Below are 22,687 nucleotides of genomic sequence, written 5' to 3' on the forward strand. Positions count from 1 at the left end.
AAATGAAACACTTGCCCAGTGTTTGTCAGTTCGTAGGTAGAGTTGAGGTTTGGTCTTAGGCTGTCTGGATCCAGTAACCATGGTGTTATACTTCTGTTATAGGTAGGGTTAAAATGTGTTGCTTCAGTTTAAACAGTGGAAATGAAATAATTTGTACAAATTTTCATGGCTTTATTTTACACTGTTGATTCTAATAGGATCCAGGTGTCCTGATTTTTTTCTAAAAATGAGAAATTTGAACTTAGTAACACTAGTGATTGTTATTGTCTATTCTCAAAGTGTGTAGTCATCTACTTTTAATCATGAGATAAATAACGGCATTTTTTTCCCCAAAATTACTCAGACTAAAAAAATTCAACATTAATATTAACTAGTTTGAATTACAAGTCCAGCGTCTTTAGCAAGTTGCCAGAATTTCCGAAATTTATGACCTGAGTATTCTCATAAATGACAGGAGAGTTTTGTCTAAAATATAGTGTCTTTCATATGCAATTTGAATTTTAAATTATAATTTTTAAAGGGTAAGAATAACGGAATTGTGAAATAGCATTATTTCACAATTAATAATATTATGTAATTTGTAATAGTGTATTACTTTTGAGATTTTTTTACCTACTCTGATTTATTGCTATTTGTTTGGTTTCCTTTTAAGCTGTTCTTGAGGAACTTGTTAATAGTGGACGCTTACGAGGCACCGTGGTTGGTGGAAGACAGGATAAGGCGGTGTTTGTCCCTGACATTTACTCCAGAACACAAAGTACTTGGGTAGATTCTTTTTTCAGGCAGAATGGTTATCTAGGTAAGTCTTTTTTTTTTTAACTGAAACTCATTTGTAATTCTAAACACATTCCTAGAAAGATTGTATTAGCCCTGGGAATACGCATGTACTTTATTGTTGCCAGCAGATTGCAGTGGTTCTTTTTGAGTACAAAAGTAGTCACACTGCAGGTTTCTGTGGCTCATGTAACTGAGTTTAATTCCATAGTTATTGAACTGTTATAATGTAGAAAGGCCAAAAGCTGGTAGTAAATTGTTATCATCCTCCCAGTAATGTGATACTATATATAAAATACTTCAAGTACTTTTTAATTCGTAAAAATTAATTATACTTATTAATCCTATAACTTATGCAGTTGCCTGGTTCTTTTGTTTGTTTAGTTACATAATCTTAGAAATATTTTTTTGGCTATCAGTCTTACAGTATTTATTTTTATTACTTATCCACTATTTCAGAAACATTGAAATTATTCTAAATAATATTTATGAGGTTCTGTCATTTGGATCAAGTATATTGATTAAATTTAATCATTGAAACAGTGTGTGTGTGTGTGTGAGAGAGAGAGAGAGATTCAGGACTGAGTTGGACCAATTTCATAACCCAAGTCAAATTACATAAGAGATCATTTACCTATAAATAAGTAAACCTATAAGTCATTAGCATTCAGTTAAAATTTGCTAGAATGAATACTGGGTTTACCTTATGTTTCCTTGACTTCCTGTAATGTACCTTTTCAGTTTCTTCAGCCAAGGACTTGAATTAGAATTTTGTTGTAATTAATTTTCTTAAATATAATTCTTTAGGGCCAGAGAGAGGATGGTAGATATCTCCATTAACTTTAATGGCTGCAAATTAAAGTCTTAAGTTTGTACTTCTGTTAAATGCTAAATCTTTTACTAGTTTAAATTAGACTAGAGAATTGCTTTGTCCTCATTTGATGAAACTTTTGAGAAATAAATTCCATTCCTGTAGATAACTGTAATAAGCAAAATGAATTTCTTTTTTTCTCTACTTCAACCATTACATTCCTTTACCCCATTTCTACTTTTATTACTCTTTAGTCCTCATATTTCCCTTTGTCCCCTTGATTAGAGAGGAAGTGACATAGCTGGATTAATGAAGTACTTGAATGAATTTTTCTACAAATATGTTTAATAATAAAAAATTGTTAAAGTAACATAATCAGGGAATAAACTGTGGTAACCTTCTATATTTTATTCTTATGAAGGCAATATTAGAATATAATACATTCCCAAAGAATAGATTTTGGTAGAACTTAACTTTTTCTAAGATTTCTAAAAGGTGTGAATGATTGACAGTTCTGTTCCAACTTTGTGATGTATTTATAGAATTTGATGCTTTGTCCAGACTTGGAATCCCAGATGCTGTGAGTTACATAAAGAAAAGATATAAGACTATACAGCTCTTGTTCTTAAAAGCAGCTTGTATTGGTCAAGGACTTGTGGATCAGGTGGAAGCATCAGTAGAGGAAGCCATCAGCTCTGGAACATGGGTTGATATTGCTGTATGTTTTATCTTTTTCTTCTTAATTTTTCTTTAAACTGGTGGCAACTGATATTTCACTAGTATATGACCATTTTGAGAATAGAATACACAAAGATAGTCATGGCTTTAGGGCTAAATTCTAGTAGTCATTATTATAACAAATAATCATAATTATTTTATGCTTGAAGACTTCTTACCTTTTGAAGAAGGGTGATTTTTTTATATATGGAATATCAACATCCAGTGGTTCTAAATTGGGATGGGAGAATGATGGGAAAGAGAACATGGGAGTCTGTGGGCAGGAGATATAAATCCACATTGTTTTAAACAGGATATGTTAAAATGTGAGATGCCTGTTAGATATCAGAGTGGGGAGGTTAGGGAAGAAGTAGGATATGTGATTTCAGAGTTCAGGTTAATGAGAAAAGCAGAAATATAATTTGGGAAGCTGCCAGCACATAGATGGTTCTGAGACCCCGTAGATTTAATGAAAGCATATTATATATAACAAATGCTATATCTGTATTGTATTACATTTATACTTTGTTCTTATTTTGTTTGTAATTAGCCTCTGCTACCCAGTTCCTTGTCAGTTGAAGATGCTGCAATACTGCTTCAACACCTTTTGAGAGCACTCAGCAAACAGACTTCAGCTGTAGTCTTTAGTGACACTGTTGTAGTCAGTGAAAAATTTATAAATGACTGTGTAGAATTGTTCAGTGAACCGATGCACCAAAAAGCTGAAAAGGTATGTCAGATTTTCCTTCATCTACTAATTTTAACAGTATTTTTACATTAGAATCATCTTATGATTTTTGAAAAATGAGGTAAGCATTATACCCAAAACCAAAGACTGTTTCTTACCTTCTTTTCCTTCAGTGCATCATTTCTTTTTATTTTTCTTTCCTGGATTTGTTTTTCTCCTTCATTCCCATCAGATATATAAATTAGAACTTAGGAAGCTGATTTTATGAATTGAAATCTTATAAAAGAAATTACACATTTCACAATGAAGTAACCTGAGGGTATAGGTCCAATATTAAAAGCCATTAAAATGATATCTGTGGTATATGGATAAGTATATAGTAATATTTATCAATCAGTGCACAGTATATTTACTGAATTTAGCAGAGCTTTATTAATATTACCTATTTGGGGTATGCCAACAGGATAACTTATTGAGGAAAGAAATTGTTACTAAATCAAAATTGATTAGTTCCTCTGAGGAACTGCTTAGAAGTTTTTAGAGGTGATGGTCATGCCAGGTCTGCTTTAATGGCTGTTCAGTTCATGTTTCTAGTTAACACCACCATCTGCTTACAAAGCTGCTCACAAATAGATAGAAGAAGCCCATTTATCTTGGTGAGACTGTTAATAAATTCATAAGGGCTTATTAAATATATAATTTGCATTCATCTATATTCCTTTTACACTCCTTATTAATCTAAAATAAAATGAGATAGCATTCTACATTTGACCTGCAAAGCAGCAGAGAGGAGTAAAAAGTACACAGGATTGATGTCAGTAAACCTGAATTCTAATTTCAACTTGTTTACTCTCTGTTGGCTTTGACAAATAGACCTCTAGTTTCCTCATCTACAAAGAAAAGGATAGTGATACCTACTCTCACAAGGATAACTATAAACTGAGGGGCAGTGTAAATAAAAAGTCTGGTATATGTTAGTTACAAATTACTAAATGACTATTATTTTTATTTGTGACCTTTTACTAAAATAAAAATTTATCCATTTTTTTTCTTTCCTTGGGCTCCTCCCTCCAACCATAAAAATAAATGCAGGAGAAAAAAGTGATTCTTTTCTTTGAATTGTCAATATTCTAAACATATTTCTTTGGAAAACAAGGAAATATTTTTAATGTGAAAATGTGTGTTTGTCTCTACAGATTTAGAACCCTCTCCCATGATAAAGAACCATTTTCTGAACTTAGAAATAGTTCATTGTTTCTAACTTAAATTATGAAAAGCAGAGATAAAGAATGAGTCCAGAGGGGAAAAAAGTTTACGTGACAAAGTATGCAATTCATATATAATCATTATGGTGGGGATGGCGATTTTGTTATCTTTCTAGTAATCTCAGATACCAAGGGGCACTGGACTTGGAAATCTCAGAAAGAAAGGGAGCAAGTGGTAAAATCAGCCAGTAATGGTTAAAGAGGATTGCATCTGATGCTGTGTGATCGGTTGTTCAGTGACTGGATAGGATTTCTCATTAGCTGGTAATAGATACAAAAAGCCAAGAACAGTAAGGGAAGACACTGATTTTTAGCAAGGAAAAACAGTCTGAGTGAGCGGCAGCTAAGACAGAGCACTACAGTTTTAGCAATGAAACCAAATAAGAATAGTTAGGATGTGAGTATATAAACAATTTTTAAGCTTTTTGTACTACTGTATATTTTTTTCTACAAAAAATGAGCATGTTTTATTTCAGGAAATGAAAAATAATCCTGTTCATTTAATCACTGAAGAAGATTTGAAACAAATCTCCAGTTTAGAAAGCACTAATACAAATAAAAAAGATAAAAAAGATGAACGAAGGAGGAAAGCAACAGGTAACAAATTATTATTAATAGCGAAGTTTCATAATGAGTTTTTTATTTGTTGCAGTGAACATTCCGTTTATTAGGTCTTTTGAAAGGCCTTTTATTTGATTGATTCACCTTTCACTGCTAATACTAACCAAATCTTGCTAATGAATTAATAACTTTGATTATAAAAATGAAAATAGTGGTCATTATTTATTCTGTGTTTAATTTTGTGAGAACTATGCTAATGTCATGACCTCCTGCTCCCATCTCATCTTTATGTTCCAGCCCCAATAGCTTTTTTTTTTTTTTTTAATCTCAAACTTTGCAAGCTTGTGTTCATCTCAAGCCCTTTGCACAAGCTTTTCCCTGTACCGGAATGTTTTCTTCTGAACTTCAAGTAACTATTTTCTTCTTATCATTAAGAGCTCACCTTTAAATGTTAGTTCCTCACAGAGGCCTCTCTAACCATCCAGAGTAGTAGACACACTGTCACTTTTCCATCATATTATCTTCCCAGTTTTTTTACATCACTTTTATCACTATGATGTGCTTTTTATCCTTTGGGACTCTTCTCCCACCTCATTTATTATTGTTTCCCTAGTACTTAGAGCACTCCTTGGTGTATTTTAAGTGCCCCATAAATATTTATTGAATAAATTAATTTCCCAAGAAGATTTTTTTATATTTCTTTTTTTAATCTAGAGTCACTGGAAATTATCCTTGGTAGCCCTGATACACTGGTAACTTGTATTTGGAAATTAATATATATTTTCCATACTTTTTATAGTAGGAATAATTTTTTTAGTGCTGTATCAGGGTTAAAGAAATTAAATGTTCAGCAGACACATTTCACTTAAATATACTATATTGAACATGGGTTACAAAAACTTCATTTTTATTTGCTGTCAGAATTCACTCCTATTTCTTTTAAGATTGTTTTACTTTCAAAATTCTTCTGCAAAATCTTTCAATAATGATATTTTGAAATTTCTATTCTGGGAAAATTACATGGTAAATTACCCCAGTAAACCACATTAGTATTCACAGCCATGCGTATTTTATCGTATTATTTGAAGACGTAGTTATAAATCCATCTTAATCAATTAGTGCACTTATGTCAGAATAACTAGTTGGTTTTTTCCTTAAAATTCAAGGTCATCTGGTATTTTGTTCTTAGTGATAGTGCTATTGTAATTGTTTGATTACAGTTCATGGAATAATGTTAAACATGAACATCTTCCCCATAAGAAACGTATTACCAAATGTAAAAAATACTTTAGACTTATATTTATCTATCATAAAAGCAAAGGAAGATAAATTAATAGAACTTATAGGATATGATGAAATCTAAGGGAATTCTTAGAGTTTAGGAAAAGATCTTTCATTTATATAAATTTTTTTATTGAAAAAATTGAATATTTTATGAATAAATATATTTTCATGGAGTTCCCATGGTGGCTCAGCAGTAATGAACCTGATTAGTATCCTCGAGGACATGGGTTCAGTCCTTGGCCCCACCCAGTGGTTTAAGCATCTGGTGTTGCCAGGAGATATGGTGTAGGTCACAGACATGGCTTGGATCCTGCGTTGCTATGGCTGTGGCTTAGGCCGGTGGCTATAGCTCCAACTCAACCCCTAGCCTGGGAACTTCCGTATGCTGTGGGTGCAGCCCTAAAAAAAGACCAAAAGAAAGTAAATGAATATTTATTTTTTTCAGTAATTTTCAACGTAACAAAATCCGATTACTATTCTGTTTTTCTGTTATTAAATAATATAATATTTTAGTCTTCTGTTTTTGAATTCATATTTTAAATGTAAGTATCTTATAGAGATGAAATTTACCTCTAACATTTTTTTACTTTTATTTACTGTTTCATAGTTTGTATATTTTTATCTTCATTTAGCCAGTAGATGGTTGAGAACTTTATTTTTCTACTTAACCAATTTAAAATTTATGATCATTTATTGAGCACCTGTTATGTGTCAAACATTGCCTTAACCCCAAGGATACAAACACTAGGGGGACATGCTCCCTGCTCAAGTAGTTCATTATCTTTTTGGGTGGAGGGAGAGTCAGGATGTCTCCTATAAACCTGAGGAATAAGCTTTCAGTCAAGAACACAAAACGAAGTAGTAGTAAATTTGTGAAATACTATATTAGGGTATATTAATGAGGCTGTAGTTGAGCAAATTAGAGCACCTTTGAGGAAAATAGAAGAGGAGGTAAAGGAATGGGTTTGGCCAAGAAAAAGCCAGTCAAAGATACTGAAAATAGGTATCATTAGAGAAAGAGGAAAAGACTGCATTTAGAGCAGGCAGGCTATCTAAGTGAGTTGCTCAAATTCAAAATATTTCATATTTTAGTATTTATTAAATTTTATTGACTGAATTTACAAAACTTGTTTTTATTTGGCTTTTATCTTTCTAAAGTTAAATACAGCAATATAATGTCATTTCTAAAAATAGTAATTTAGGTAATACTAACTAATGTAATTTTCCTCCAGAGGGCAGTGGAAGTGTGAGAGGAGGAGGTGGTGGCAATGCCAGAGAGTACAAAATTAAAAAAATCAAGAAGAAAGGAAGAAAAGATGACGATAGTGATGATGAGTCATCTCACACTGGTGTGTAGCCTTGTTTCACTCTTTTTTTCCCACATATGCATGTTTTTTTTAACATTTTCTTAAGATGCATACATCTTAAGATGTCTGCTTATACAGGATGCCCTTGCCTTGCACAGTTTCACTGGGAACAAATTTCACAGTTAAATAAAATCAGTTCCCCAATAACAGTTCATATTTTAGTTACCAGAGTATATTAACTGTGAGTATTTGCCTAAACTACAAACTTTGCTGATTCCCTAGTCCACATATCAGCACATAAGTAGCAGGTGTGATTCCTGATCTGTGACAGTCACATCACTTATTTTAAAGTTTGTCAGAGGTTGATCACTGTGCATCTCTTAATTCACTTTATGCACAGAAAACACAGCTTGTAGCTGTGTTGCCTCCTTGTCCCCCAGTGATAAATCCATGTGACATTTTACAAAAATGGATAGTCAAAAAAGGGAATTGGCCAACAAAGATGAAAGTACAGCTAAGAAGGGAAAAATGATAACATTGGATATAAAATATGAATCAAGGATAAATGAAGTTACAGAAGAAATACCTGACTGTGGGAATATTAAATGTTGCTTTTTTTCAAGAGACTCTAGCCAGGCAGGCAGAGAAACTTGGTAAAGGCACACTTGACGTAAATGAGGGAAATGGCTTTGACGAAAAGGATAAAAATGTCTTAGAGGATGTGAAGTTGGCAAAAAGCTTCACATTAAAGGAATTCCCAGAGATGTTTCACAATATTAAAAGGGCAAAGGATGAAATGTTGGAAGCTGATCCAGAGTTAAAAAAGGAGTATGACAACTTGTCCAGGCATAAAAAAGATGCTTGCTCTGTTTTTTAAGTTTAGAGAATGAGAAGACAAGCACTGTTCAAACTACTTTTGATAAATTTTTTACAAAGAAATAAAACATTTTCATTCTCCATGTTTCTGATACAATCATTCAGTGTACTAAATTAGAACGATTAGATCTTGATGCATAGTGATAAGTGATTTTTGAGCCATTCTGTTTTTATTTATGTTTCATTTTTATGTTCAATAACCTAATTTAGCTGGAAATAATTACTTCTTTTATGCCTTTACAATTAATAATGGAAATATTGTTAGATTTCTTTGCAACTCAGACTTTTCCAAGTGATTAGACATAGCATTTCCACAGTTAAAAATCATTTTCATTACAGTAGCTGCATACAAATTTTCCTTGGTATAGAATTATTCTTGTAAGAGCAAAAATAAATTATAGGTATAAAATTGTGAGTTTTTTTTTTTCATCCATGCCTTTCCAAAAAGACATTTTAGCTTAATTCTACTGGAGATGTGTGTGGTTTACTTGATTATAAAGATTTTTCCTATAATGCTCATATAAATTTTAAGAATTTGATTTTTAGTAAATATTTATTTTTATAAATAAGGAAATTCTGCTCAGTATCCATTTTCAACAAAGAGAAATTGTCATTTCCTCAAAGTTTTTTTTTTTTTTTTTTCTATCCACTTGTTTTGATTTCCAGCTATGTGCATCATCCAGGTTAGTTTGGAGTGAAATCATCTTTATTATTTTTGACTGACTTGGAGAAAACAAGTTAGAAAATTATTACTCAAAAGAACTGGCACTGTATTTCCTACTTTAACAGTTTTCAAGAGTTATTGAAATTTGAAATTGGCAGTTTTGGTGACGAAAACAGTATTAGAGACTTTATGGTAGGCAGTGAATGAATTACCATCTTATTAAATATATTAATGGAACTTTATTTGCATGTAGCTTGTTGTTTTGTTTTTCTTGGTTTTTCCTATGGCTCATTTTTATTACAGGAAGGAAGAAACCAGAGATCACTTTTATGTTCCAAGATGAGATTGAAGATTTTTTAAGAAAACATTTACAAGATGCCCCTGAGGAGTTTATTTCTGAACTTGCCGAGTACTTAATAAAGCAAGTATAAGAACATATGTTTTCTTTTTTATGATAGAAATTTAGTGAGTTATTACCTAAAATTTTCACCAAGATCATAGACAACATATAATTTAGATGTTTTCTTTTCCATTTAGACTAGGTTAAAACCTAATTTAACCTAGTAACCAAATTCCAGATTTTGTTTACTTACAGAAACAGTTCATTAAATATATAAGTGCTCTGGGCAAGGCAGTATGGGAAATACAGGGCAGTAGACTGGGGCATTGTTCTTCACTAATCTTACCATCCTAGTTGGGAGAAGAATAGCACTGATCACTGGCTGGTCCCTTCCGTTGCATGAAAAGTAACATCTAAAATGAAAAGAGCATCTTCTATCTGGATTTGACAGATTTTTTTTTATAAATTTAAGTGAGCATTCTTGTGCTTGAATATGTAACATAATTACATTTTCCATATGCAAAGAGATGAAATAGTTATTAATCATTTTCCATTACTTTTAAAAATAATCTATTCTGAGATTTTGGTTATAAAAAGGTTTTTTTTAATATCTATTATAGTACTTTAAAAACTGAGAATTTAAATTTTTCCTGAGGATGGGGAATAGATTTATAGTCTAATATTCTCCAAGTTAACTGTAAAAAGTTGCTTTGAATTGAATTTAAAATGAAGCTTTTTTTTGTTGTGTTCTTGTTGGCTTTAGTACAATAATTATGAGTACTTTAAAAATGAGAAGAATAATTCATTTAAGTTATAATTCCTGGGATTTGAGAGAAAATTCTTGTGACCTACTCTTCAAATTTTTATTTTTAAAAAAGTAGGAATCTTATTTAAAGCCTTATCCCATAAAAGCAGAATTTCTTATCTACACAAGCCCAGTACGTTTTAATAAACTAAATATATCTATCTCATACACAGACCACTAAATAAAACTTATCTTGAAGTGGTACGTTCAGTATTCATGTCTTCAACTTCTTCTGCCTCTGGAACTGGCAGAAAGCGCACAATCAAGGACTTGCAAGAAGAGGTTTCAAACCTTTACAATAATATTCGATTATTTGAAAAAGGGACCAAGTTCTTCACAGGTATTATATTTAATACTGTTTTGTCATTGATTCTCTAGTTGTTTTTGGAATTCTTTTTTTATTTTATTAAAGTACAGTTGAATTACAATGGTTATTTTTCATTTTTAAAAATTTTATTGAAGCATAGTTGATTTACAATGTTGTGATAATTACTGCTATACAACAAAGTGATTCATTTATACATATACACACATCCATTCTTTTTCAGATTCTTTTCCCATATAGACCATCACTGATTATTATAGAGTTCCCTGTGCTGTATAGCAGATTCCTGCTGGCCATTCATTCAGTATACCAGTGTGCATATGCCAGTGTCAAACCTCAAGTCCATTCCTCCCTCTACCACCTGTCAAATTTGTTTTCAAAGTCTGTGAATCTATTTCTGTTCTGCAAATGAGTTCATTTGTATCTTTTTTTAGATTCTACATATAAGTGATAGCAGTCTTTCACAATGTTACTAAACTTCACTTGGCAAAATAATCTCTAGGTCCATCCATGTTGCTACAAGTGGCATTGTTTCCTTCCTCTTTATGGCTGACTAATATTCCATTGCCTACATCTTATCTTCTTTATCCATTCCTTGGTCAGTGGACATTTAGGTTGCATTCATGTCTTGGTTATTGTAAATAGTTCTGTGGTGAATATTGGGGTGCATGTATCTTTTTGAATTGTGGTTTCCTCTGTATATATGCATGCCCAGGAATGGGATTGCTGTGTCATATGGTGTTTATATTTTTAATTTTTGAGGAACCTCCATATTGTTTACCATTGTTATACAAGAAGATTCCCTTTTCATTGCACTATCTCCAACATTTATTGTTTATATAAACTTTTGGACAGTATCCCTTCTGGCTAGTGTGAGATGGTACCTCCTAGTAGTTTTGATTTACATTGCTCTAATTAGTGGTGTTGAGCATTTTCATGTGTTTTTGGCCATCTGTGTGTCTTATTTGGAGAAACATATTAGTAGGTCTTCTCCCCATTTTTTGATTGTTGGCTCTTTTGATTTTGAGCTTCATGAATTGTTTGTATATGTTTTGGGGATTAATTCATTTTGCTTATGATTTCTTCTGTGCAAAAACTTTTAATTAGGTCCCATTTGTTTATTTTTGTTTTTATTTTCATTACTTTAGGAGGTATATCTGAGAAAATATTGCTGTGGTTTATGTCACAGAATGTTCTGTGTGTGTTTTCCTCTAAGAGTTTTATAGTATTTGGTCTTATATTTAGATCTTTAATCTATTTTGAGGTGTTTTTTTTTTTGGTATGGTGTTACAGCATTCTAATTTCATTCTTTTACGTGTAGCTGTCCAATATTGCACCCCAGCTTATTGAAGAGACTTTCTTTTCTCCATTGCATATTCTTGCCTCCTTTGTCATAGATAGTTGACCCTAGGTTCATGGGTTTATTTCTGGGCTTTCTGTTGTGTTCCATTGATCTGTATTTCCATTTTTTGTGCCATTACCATACTGTTTTAGTGACTGTACCTTTGTAGTATACTCTGAAGTCAGGAAGCCTGATTCCTCCAGCTCCATTTTTCTTTCTCAGGATAGCTTTGGCTATTCCAGGTCTTTTGTGTTTCCATATAAATTGTAAAGCTGTTGTTCAAGTTCTGTGAAAAATGCCATTGATGATTTAATAGGGATTGAACTGAATCTGTAGATTGTCTTGGAGAGTATAGTCATTTTAATAATATTGATTCTTCCAGTTCAAGAGCATGGTATATCATTCCATCTGTTTGTGTCATCTTTGATTTCTTTCATTAGCATCTTACTGTTTTCAGAGTACAGGTCTTTTGTCTCTTTAGGTAGGTTTATTCTTTGGTTTTTTTATTGTTTTTGATGTGATGGTAAATAGGATCATTTCCCAAATTTCTCTTTCTGATTTTTTGACTGCTGGTATGTAGAAATATAACAGTTTTCTGTGTATTAATTGTGTATCATGCAACTTTACTGGATTCATTGATGAGCTCTAATAGTTTTCTGGAAGCATCTTTCAGACTTTTTATGTATACTATCATGTCATCTGCAAACAGTGGTAGTTTTACTTCTTTTCCAATTTGGATTCCGTTTATTTCTTTTTATTCTCTGAATCGTGGAGCTTGGACTTCGAAAAACCTGTTAAATAAAAGTGGTGAGAGTGGACATCCTCGTCTTATTCCTCATCTTAGCAGGAATTCGTTCACCTTTTATTGTTGAACCTGATGTTAGTTAGCTGTGGGTTTGTAATAAATGACCTTTATTATGTTGAGGTAGGTTCTCTCTATGTCCACTATCTGGAGGGTTTTTATCAGAAGTGGGTGTTGGATTTTGTCAAAATATTTTTCTGCATCTAATGAGATGATCATTTGGTTTATATTCTTCACTGATTGGATTGCAAACATTGAAAAATCCCTGCATCCGTTGGATAAATCCCACGTGAACATGGTGGTCAAAGTCATGATATGATCATTTTATGTGGTTTGCTAAAATTTTGTCAAGGATTTTTGTATCTGTTTTCATCAATGATACTGGCCTGTAATTTTTTTTTTTTTTCTTTTTTGTGGTATCTTTGTTTGGTTGTGGTATCAGATTGATGGTGGTCTCATAGAATGAGTTTGGGAGTGATCCTTCCTCTTCAGTTTTTTGGAAGAATTTCAGAAGGATAAATGTGGACTCTTCTCTAAATGTTTAGTAGAATTCATCTGTGAAGCCATCCAAGCCTAGACTTTTTTTTGTAGCAAGTTTTTTTTTATTGTTTTTTGTTTGTTTGTTTTCCGCTGTACAGCATGGGGACCCAGTAACACATGCATGCATACATAATTTTTTCTCCCATTGTCATGTTGCAAAGTAAGTATCTAAACATAGGTCTCAGAGCTACACAGCAGGATCTCATTGCTAATCCATTTAAAGAGCAATAGTTTGCATCTGTTAACCCCATGCTCCCAATCCCTCCCACTCCCTCCCCCTCCACCCCCTCCTCCTCCCAGGCAACCACAAGTCTGTTCTCCAAGTCTATGATTTTCGTTTGTGTGAAAAGTTTCATTTGTGCTGTATATTAGATACCAGATATAACTGATATTGTATGGTATTTGTCTGTCACTTTTTGACTTACTTCAATCAGGATGAGAGTCTCTAGTTCCATCCTCATTGCTGCAAATGGTGTTATGTCGTTCTTTTTATGGCTGAGTAGTATTCCATTGTGTATGTATACCACATCTTCCTTTTCCAAACATCTGTCAATGTACATTCGGGTTGTTTCCATATCTTGGCTATTATGAATAGTGCTGTAATGAACATGTGGGTTCAGGTGTCTTTTTTAAGGACCGTTTTGTCTACATATATGCCCAGAAGTGGGACTGCTATGTATAGTTTTCTAAGGTACCTCCATACTGGTCTCCATGGTGGCCGTACAAGTTTACATTCTCACCAACAGTGCAGGAGGGTTCCCCTTTCTCCACACCCCCTCCAGCACTTGTTATTTGTGGACTTCTTAATGATGGCCATTCTGACTGGTGTGAGGTGGTATCTCGTGGTAGTTTTGATTTGCATTTCTCTAATAATCACGGATGTTAAGCATTTTTTCATGTGCTTGTTGGCCATCTGTATATCTTCCTTGGAGAAATGTCTATTCAGGACTTTCGCCCATTTTTCCATTGGGTTGTTGGCTTTTGTGCTGTTGAGTTGTATAAGTTGCTGGTATATTCTAGAGGTTAAGTCCTTGTCAGTTGCACCATTTGAAACTATTTTCTCCCATTCTGTCAGTTGTCTTTTTGTTTTATTTTTGGTTTCCTTTGCTGTGCGAAAGCTTATCAGTTTGATTGGGTCCCATTGGTTTATTTTTGCTTTTATTTCTGTTGCTTTGGGAGACTGTCCTGAGAAAACATTTGTAAGGTTGATGTCAGAGAATGTTTTGCCTATGTTTTCTTCCAGGAGTTTGATGGTGTCTTGTCTTATTTATTTATTTTTTTATTTTTATATGTTTTATTATTTTTTATTTTTTATTATTTATTTAGGTATTTAGGTCTTTCAGCCATTTTGTGTTTATTTTCATGCATGGTGTGAGGGTGTGTTCTAGTTTCATTGATTTGCATGCAGCTGTCCAGGTTTCCCAGCAATTCTTGCTGAATAGACTTTCCCTTTTATGTTCTTGCCTTCTTTGTCAAAGATTAATTGACCATAGGTGTCTGGGTTTATTTCTGGGTTCTCTATTCTGTTCCATTCATCTGTCTGTCTGTTTTGGTACCAGTACCACACTGTCTTGATGACTGTGGCTTCATAATATTGCCTGAAGTCTGGGAGAGTTATGCCCCCTGCTTGGTTTTTGTTTCTCAGTACCACTTTGGTGATTCTGGGTCTTTTGTGGTTCCATATAAATGTTTGGATTGTTTGTTCTAGTTCTGTGAAAAATGTCATGGGTAATTTGATAGGTATTGCATTGAATCTGTAGATCACTTTGGGTAGTATGGCCATTTTATGATGTTAATTTTTCCAACCCCAGAGCATGGAATATCTTTCCATTTCTTTACATCTTCTTTAATTTCCTTCATTAATCTCTTATAGTTCCCAGCATATAAGTCTTTTACCTCTTTGGTCAGGTGTATTCCCAGGTATTTGATTTTTGGAGTGCAATTTTAAAAGGTATTGTATTTTTCGGAGTTCCCGTCGTGGCGCAGTGGTTAACGAGTCCGACTAGGAACCATGAGGTTGCGGGTTCGGTCCCTGCCCTTGCTCAGTGGGTTAACGATCTGGCATTGCCGTGAGCTGTGGTGTAGGTTGCAGACGTGGCTCGGATCCCGCATTGCTGTGGCTCTGGCGTAGGCCGGTGGCTACAGCTCCGATTCAACCCCTAGCCTGGGAACCTCCATATGCCGCGGGAGCAGCCCAAGAAATAGCAACAACAACAACAACAACAACAAAACAACAACAAAAAAAGACAAAAGACAAAATAAATAAATAAATAAATAAAAGGTATTGTATTTTTGTAGTCTTTTTCTAATATTTCATTGTTTGTATGCAGAAATCCGACTGATTTCTGAATGTTAATCTTATATCCTGCTATTTTGCTGAATTTGTTCATCAGTTCAGGTAGTTTTTGGGTTGCATCCTTAGGGTTTTCTATGTATAATATCATGTCGTCTGGAGTTCCCGTCGTGGCTCAGTGGTTAACAAATCCAACTATGAACGATGAGGTTGCAGGTTCGATCCCTGGCCTCACTCAGTGGGTTAAGGATCTGGTGTTGCCCTGAGCTGTTGTGTAGGTCGCAGACTCAGCTTGGGTCTGGTGTTGCTGTGGCTGTGGTGTAGGTCAGCAGCTATAGCTCCAATTAGACCCATAGCCTGAGAACCTCCATATGCTGTGGGTGCAGCCCTAAAAAGCCAAAAAAAAAAACATGTCATCTGCATAAAGTGACAGTTTTATCTCTTCTCTTACTGTTTGGCTGCCTTTTATTTCTTTTGTTTGTTTAATTGCTGTGACTAGGACTTCCAAAACTATATTGAATAGCAGTGGTGATGGTCGGCATCCCTGTCTTGTTCCAGATTTTAGTGAGAAGGCTTTCGGTTTTTCTCTGTTGAGTATTATATTTGCTGTGGGTTTGTCATAAATGGCTTTGATTATGTTCAGAAATGTTCCCTCTATACCCACTTTGGTGAGGGTTTTTCTCATGAATGGATGTTGGACTTTGTCAGATGCTTTTTCTGCATCTATTGAGATGATCATATGGTTTTTGACTTTTCTTTTGTTAATGTGGTGTATGACATTGATTGATTTGCGTATGTCGAACCATCTTTGTGACCCTGATGTGGAGTATGATCTTTTTTATATGTTGTTGGATTCAGTTGGCTAGAATTTTGTTGAGAATTTTTGCGTCTGTATTATTCAAAGATATTGGTCTATGGTTTTCTTTTTTGGTGGTACTGTCTGGTTTTAGAATTAGGGTGATGGTAGAGTCAGAGAATGTCTTTGGGAGTGTTCCTTCTTCAACCTTTTGAAAAAGTTTAAGGAGAACAGGCACCAGATCCTCTTTGTATTTTTGGTAGAATACACCTGTGAAGCCATTTGGTCCTGGACTATTTTTTTGTAAGGAGTGTTTTTATGACATAATCAATTTCATTTCTAGTGATTTGTCTGTTCATTTGGTCTCTTCTTGATTCAGTTTTGGCATGCTCTTAAGACTCTAGAAAGTTGTCCATTTCTTCCAGATTGTCAAATTTGTTGGCATATAATTGTTCATAGTATTCTCTTACTTTTTTTTGTATTTCTGCAGTATCCATTGTGATTTCACCTTTTTCATTCGTTATTTTGCTTATTTGGGTTCTTTCTCTCCTCTTCTTAGTGAGTCTAGCCAGAAGTTTGTCAATTTTGTTTTCCTTTTCAAAGAACCAGCTCTTGGTTTGAGTGATCTTGTCTATCATTTTTTGAATCTCTATTTTATTGATTTCCTCTTTGATCTTTATGATTTCCTTCCTTCTGCTAACTTTAGGTTTTGTTTATTCTTCTTTTTCTAATTCATTTATGTGGTGGGTTAAGCTGTCAATTTCAGACTTTTCTTCTTTTGTGAGGAAGGCCTGTATTGCTATGAATTTCCCTCCGACCACTGCTTTTGCGGCATCCCGTAGATTTCGAGTGGTTGTGTCTTCATTATCATTTGGCTCGAGGTATCTTTTAATTTCCTTCTTGTGTTCCTCATTGACCCATTGGTTTTTTAGTAGCATGTTGTTAGTCTCCATGTAGTAGGTTTTTTGTCATTTATTTTCCTGTGGTTGATTTCTAGTTTCATGCCATTGTGCTCAGAGAAGTTGCTTGAAATAATTTCTCTACTCTTAAATTTGTTGAGTTTAGCTTTGTGCCCCAATATGTGGTCAATTCTTGAAAATGTTCCATGCGCACTTGAGAAGAATGTGTTCTGATTTTTTTGGATGTAATGTCCTGAAAATGTCAATTAAGTCTAACTTTTCTATTGTGTCCTTTAGGATCTCTGTTGCTTTATTGGTTTTCTGGCTAGAGGATTTGTCCATTGATGTGAGTGGGGTGTTAATGTCTCCTACTATGATTGTATTCCCATAGATTTCTCCTTTTATGTCTTTTAATATTTGTTGTATGTATCTGGGTGCTCCTATATTTGGGGCATATATGTTGGCGATTATAATATCCTCTTCTTGAATGGATCCATTCTATTTAACCATTAAATAGTATCCTTCTTTTTCTTTCTTTACGGCCTTCGTTTTAAAGTCTGTTTTGTCTGAGTATTGTAACTCCTGCTTTCCTGTCATGTCCATTGACATGAAATATTTTTTCCCACCCCCTCACTTTCAATCTATATGTGTCCTTTGTCCAAAGGTGAGTTTCTTGTAGGAAGCAGATTGAAGGTTTTTGCTTGTTTATCCAGTCAGCCACTCTGTGTCTTTTGATTGGAGCATTCAGTCCATTGACATTTAAGGTGATAATTGATAGATGATTATTTATTGCCATTTTAAACCTCGTTTTCCAGTTGATTCTATGATTCTCCATTCTTCCTTTCTTCTTTTTGATTGGATGATTTTCTGCTTTGAGTACTTTTAATTTTTTGTGAATGTAATGTTTGGTTTTGATTTGTGCTTGCCCTGCTTTTTAAGTATGTTAACCCTTTCCTATAATTGTGTTTTAGCCTGATAGTCCTGTAGCTTCAAGCACTTCATTACCATAATAAAATTTTAAAAAAGAAAAAAGAAAAAAATGTATTTATTTCCTTACTTCCCTTGCCCACATTTTATGATTTTGATGTCTTTTTTTTAATTTTATTTTAAACATCTTTGTAATTAGATCTGTATGCTGGCTTAATTGAGTGACTGCTCTCTGATTGCATCCTAGTTCTTCCTCTTTTTTATTTTTAATTTAGAGAAGCCCTTTCAATATTTCTTTTAGAATGTGTTTTGTATTGCTGTATTCTTTTAGCTTTTGTTTGTTAGAAAAAAATTTTTATTTACCCTTCTATTTTAAATGATATTCTTGCTGGATGGAGTATTCTAGGTTGCAGATTTTTTCCTTCCAGCACTTTAAATATTTCTTGCCATTCTCTCCTGGCCTGTAGTGTTTCTGTAGAGAAATCAGCTGATAGCCTTATGGGGATTCCCTTACAATTGACCCTTTGCTTTTCTCTTGATGCCTTTAGGATCCTCTTTATCATTAACTTTTGCCATTTTTATTATGTCTTGGTGTGGGTCTATTTGGATTCAGCTTGTTTGGGGCCCTCTGTGCTTCCTGTATCTTGATATCAGTATCCTTTAGATTTGGAAAGTTTCCAGTGATAATTTCTTCAAATATATTTTCATTCCCCTTTTCTTTTTTCTCTCCTTCTGGAATTCCTATTACGTGTAGATTGGCACTTTATGTTATCCCATAGGTCTCTTATGTTGCTTTCACATTTTTTCATTTTGTTTTCTGTCTGCTGTCCTGATTTGGGTGATTTCCATTATTCTATCCTCCACATCATTAAGTCGTTCCTCTGTATTATTCATTCTGGTTTTTACTGCTCATAGCTCAATTTGCATCTCTGCAAATGAATTTTCTAGTTTTTCTTGGCTCCTCCTTGTATTTTCTAGTTCCTTTCTGAGGGAGTCTGCATTACTGTTCATTTCTTCTCTTTAATTCCTTCAGTATTTTCACTATGTCCCTTTCAGACTCCAAGTCTGTCATACTACAGAGGTCTGTTTCATTGTTGACTGCTTTAGGTAAGTTCTCCTGTTGGTTTAACTGGGAATAGTTCTGAGCTTTTTCATCTTGCTTGTGTTTTTCTTTTTCGTGGTGGAAGTGCACTCCCCATGGCCAGGCAGGATTTGCCCTGGCGCTGCTGTTAAGTGTTTCCTGAGGGCTGGCAGTGTTGGCCGGCCTTCTTTGAGGCAGCGGGGCATTTTCCAAAGACGGGTGGGGCTAGCAGGGTCACTCCGAGGCAAAAGAGTGCTTCCCAAGGGCGGGTGGGACTGGCAGGTCCTCACCGTGATGGAGGCGCCCTTCCCATGGATGGGCAGGGCTTGCCTTGGTGCTCCTGGGCCGCAGAGCTCTTCCCGAGGGCAGGCAGTGCTGGGCTGCTGTTCCACAGGACTACAGTGCCTCCTGAGGGCAGGTTGGGCTAGCCAGGTAGCTCTGAGGCAAAGGAGTGCTTCCTGGCAGGTCCGCACCACAATGGAGGCACTTGAAAGTTTCTTAATCATAGTTTCCATTTCAGGACTTGTGTTTGGTCCATTTGGCTTTGTATTTCTTCCTGGTTAAGTCTTATAAGACTGTACCTTTCTAAGAATGTATCCATTTCTTCTAAGTTGTCTGTTTTATTGGCATATAGTTGCTTGTAGCAGTCTCTTATGGTCCTGTATCCTTTAATGTATTTACGTGGTGTTTGTAATTTCTAGTTTTTCATTTCTGATCTTATTCATTTGAGCCTTCTGCCTTTTCTTCTTATGAGTCTCACAAAGGCTTTATCAGTTTTGTTGATCTTTTCAAAGAACCAGCTTTTAGTTTCTTGACCTTTTTGTTTGTTTCTATTTTATTTCTGCTCTGATCTTTATGATTTTTTTTTCTTGTATAATTTTTGGGGTTGTTCTTCTTTCTCTAGTTGCTTTGTGTGTAATATTAGGTTGTTTATTTGGAATTTTTCCTGTTCCCTGAGGTAGGCTTATATTGCCATTAACTTCCCTCTTAAAATTACTTTTGCTGCATGCCAGAGGTTTGAGATAAATGTGTCTGTCTGTATTTGTCTCTAGGTATTTTTTCTATTTCCTCTTTTACTTCTTCTTTGATCCATTGGTTGTTTAGTGGCATGTTGTTTAGTCTCCATACAGTTGTGGTAGGGTTTTTTGGATTTTTTTTTTTCTTATTGATTTCTAGTTTTAGCATTGTGGTCAGAAAGATGCTTGATATGATTTTTATTTTCTTAATTTATTGAGGCTTGATTTGTGGCCCAAGATATGGTCTATCCTAGAGAATGTTCCATGTGCACTTGAGAAGAATGTGTGCTCTGCTCTTTTCAGATGGAATATTCTATAAATATCTATTAAGTCCATCTGGATATGATTTTTTTTTTCTGAATTGCTGTAAGTGGAGTGTTGAAGTCCCCCATGAATATTATGTTAGTATCAGTTTCTCCTTTTATGGCTGTTAGCTGTTGCCTTAGGTATTGAGGTGCTTCTATGTTGTGTGCATATATATTTATAGTTGTTATGTCTTCTTGGATTGCTCCTCTGATCATTATGTAATGTCCTTTTTTGTCTCTTACAACAGTCTTTATTTTAAAATCTGACTTTTCTGATAATGAGTATTGCTACTGCAGCTTTCTTTTGATTTCCATTTGCATGGGGTGTCTTCTTCCATCCTCTCACTTTCAGTTTTTTCAGTTTGTTTTGTCCCTAGAACTGAAGTGAGTCTCTTATAAGATAGTATTTATATGGGTCTTGTGTTTGTATCCTTTCAACCAATCAATGTCTTTTGGTTGGAGCATTTAATCTATTTACATTTAAGATAATTTTTTTTCTTTTTTTCTTTTTAGGGCTGCACCTGTGGCATATGGAAGTTCACAGGTTAGGGGTCAAATTGGAGCTGCCAGCCTGTGCCACAGCCACAGCAGTGTGGGATCAGAGCTGTGTTAATGACCTACACCACAGCTCATGGAAACGCCAGATCCTTAGCCCCCTGAGCAAGGCAAGGGATCAAACCCACAACCTCATGGATACTAGTCACATTCATAACCTGCTGATCTACAACAGGAACTCCTAAGGTGATTATTGATATATATGTTTGTATTGCTATTTTGTTAATTGTTTTCGATTTGTTTTTATTCTTTTTTTCTCCACTTTTCTCTTGAGGTTTGATGACTATCTTCAGTGTTGTGCTTGGATTGCTTTTTCTAATTCCTGTGTGTATCTGTTTTAGGTTTTTGGTTTGCAGTTACCATGAGGTTTTGATATAGGTGTCTATATATGTAAGATTGTTATAAGTTGCTGCCCTCTTAATTGCAGATGCATCTCCAGAATTCTCCATGTGTACCCTCCTCTTCTCACGATTACTGGTTTTGGTATCATATTTGTCTGTGGATGGTTTCCCTTTACTACATGCTTGCCTTTACTGGTGAGCCTTCTCATTTGTCATTTTCTTGTTTCTAGTTATCCCTTTGCTTTTCTCCCTAGATAAGTTCCTTTAGTATTTAATATAAAGCTCATTTGGTGGTGCTGAATACTCTTAGCTTTTGCTTGTCTATAAAGCTTTTGATTTCTCCTTCAAATCTGAATAAAAGTCTGGTTGGATAGAGTTATTCTTAGTGTAGGTTTTTTCCTTTCCTCACTTTAAGTATATAGTGCCACTCCCTTCAGGCTTGCAAAGTTTCTGCTGAAAAATGAACTGATAACCTTATTGGGGTTCTCTTGTATGTTATTTGTTGCTTTTCCCCTAGCTGCTTTCAGTATTTTCCCTTGGTCTTATTTTTGATCAGTTTGGTTTATATGTTTCTGCCTTGAGTTTCTTCTATATGATATTCATATGCTTCCTGGATTTGAGTGATTCCTTTTCCATGTTAGAGAAGTTTTTGGTTGCTATCTCTTCAGATATTTTCTCCGGCGCTTTCTCTCTCTTCTCCTTCTAGCACCTCTATGATGCATTATTGGAGTGTTTAAAGTTATTCTAGAGTTCTCTTAGATTGTCCTCTTCTCTTTTCATTCATTTTCCTTTATTCTGTTCTGCATCGGTGATCATCTCCATTCTGTCTTCCATTTGTTCTTCTGCCTTCTGTATTCTCATGTTGGTTCCTTCTAGTGAATTTTTAATTTCAGTTACCGTGTTTTTCATCTGTCTGTATAATCTTTAAATCTTTTATTTTTTTGTTCATTTATTCTTGTAATTTATCGATCTTCTCTAGTTTTTTTTTATGAGATTTTGCATCATCTTTGCTATCATTACTCTAAAGTCTTTTTCATGGAGGTTGCTTATCTCCAGTTCACTTTAGTGGTTTTTCTGGGGGTGTCTTGTTCCTTCATCTGGCTCATATTCCTCTGCCTTTTCATTTTGTATAGTTTTTTTGTTTAGTCTCTTTTTGTGGGCTACAGGGTTGTAGGCTCTCTTGCTTCTGGTGTCTGCTACCTTGTGGGTGAAGTTGATACAGGGGCTTGAGGCAGGTTTCCTTAAGGAAGAGACTGGTGCCTGCCCACTTGTAGGTCAAGCTTAGTCTTGGCCCTCTAGGGAGTGAGGCTTTCTCTCTGGGTGTGATTAAAGGCAGCTGATGAGAGGACTTTAGGCAGCCTGTTTGCTGATGG

The 22,687-nt window shown here is 34.6% G+C and overlaps 1 protein-coding gene across 1 annotated transcript in view; it reads left to right on the plus strand.

Moving 5' to 3' along the window:
• UFL1 (UFM1 specific ligase 1) overlaps window positions 1–22,687 on the plus strand; it is a 60,381-nt gene that overhangs the window by 24,005 nt on the left and 13,689 nt on the right. Inside the window, 7 exon segments of the mRNA NM_001243440.1 lie at window positions 653–799; window positions 2,128–2,303; window positions 2,853–3,032; window positions 4,732–4,852; window positions 7,333–7,449; window positions 9,251–9,368; window positions 10,266–10,432. Of these exon segments, the coding sequence (NP_001230369.1) occupies window positions 653–799; window positions 2,128–2,303; window positions 2,853–3,032; window positions 4,732–4,852; window positions 7,333–7,449; window positions 9,251–9,368; window positions 10,266–10,432 (1,026 nt within the window).

Source organism: Sus scrofa, chromosome 1 (assembly GCF_054392235.1).
Source record: "Sus scrofa isolate SSC_HxYL_T2T_F1_AM1 chromosome 1, Sscrofa_HxYL_maternal_Yorkshire_Landrace_v2.0, whole genome shotgun sequence".
Classification (NCBI taxonomy): domain Eukaryota; kingdom Metazoa; phylum Chordata; class Mammalia; order Artiodactyla; family Suidae; genus Sus; species Sus scrofa.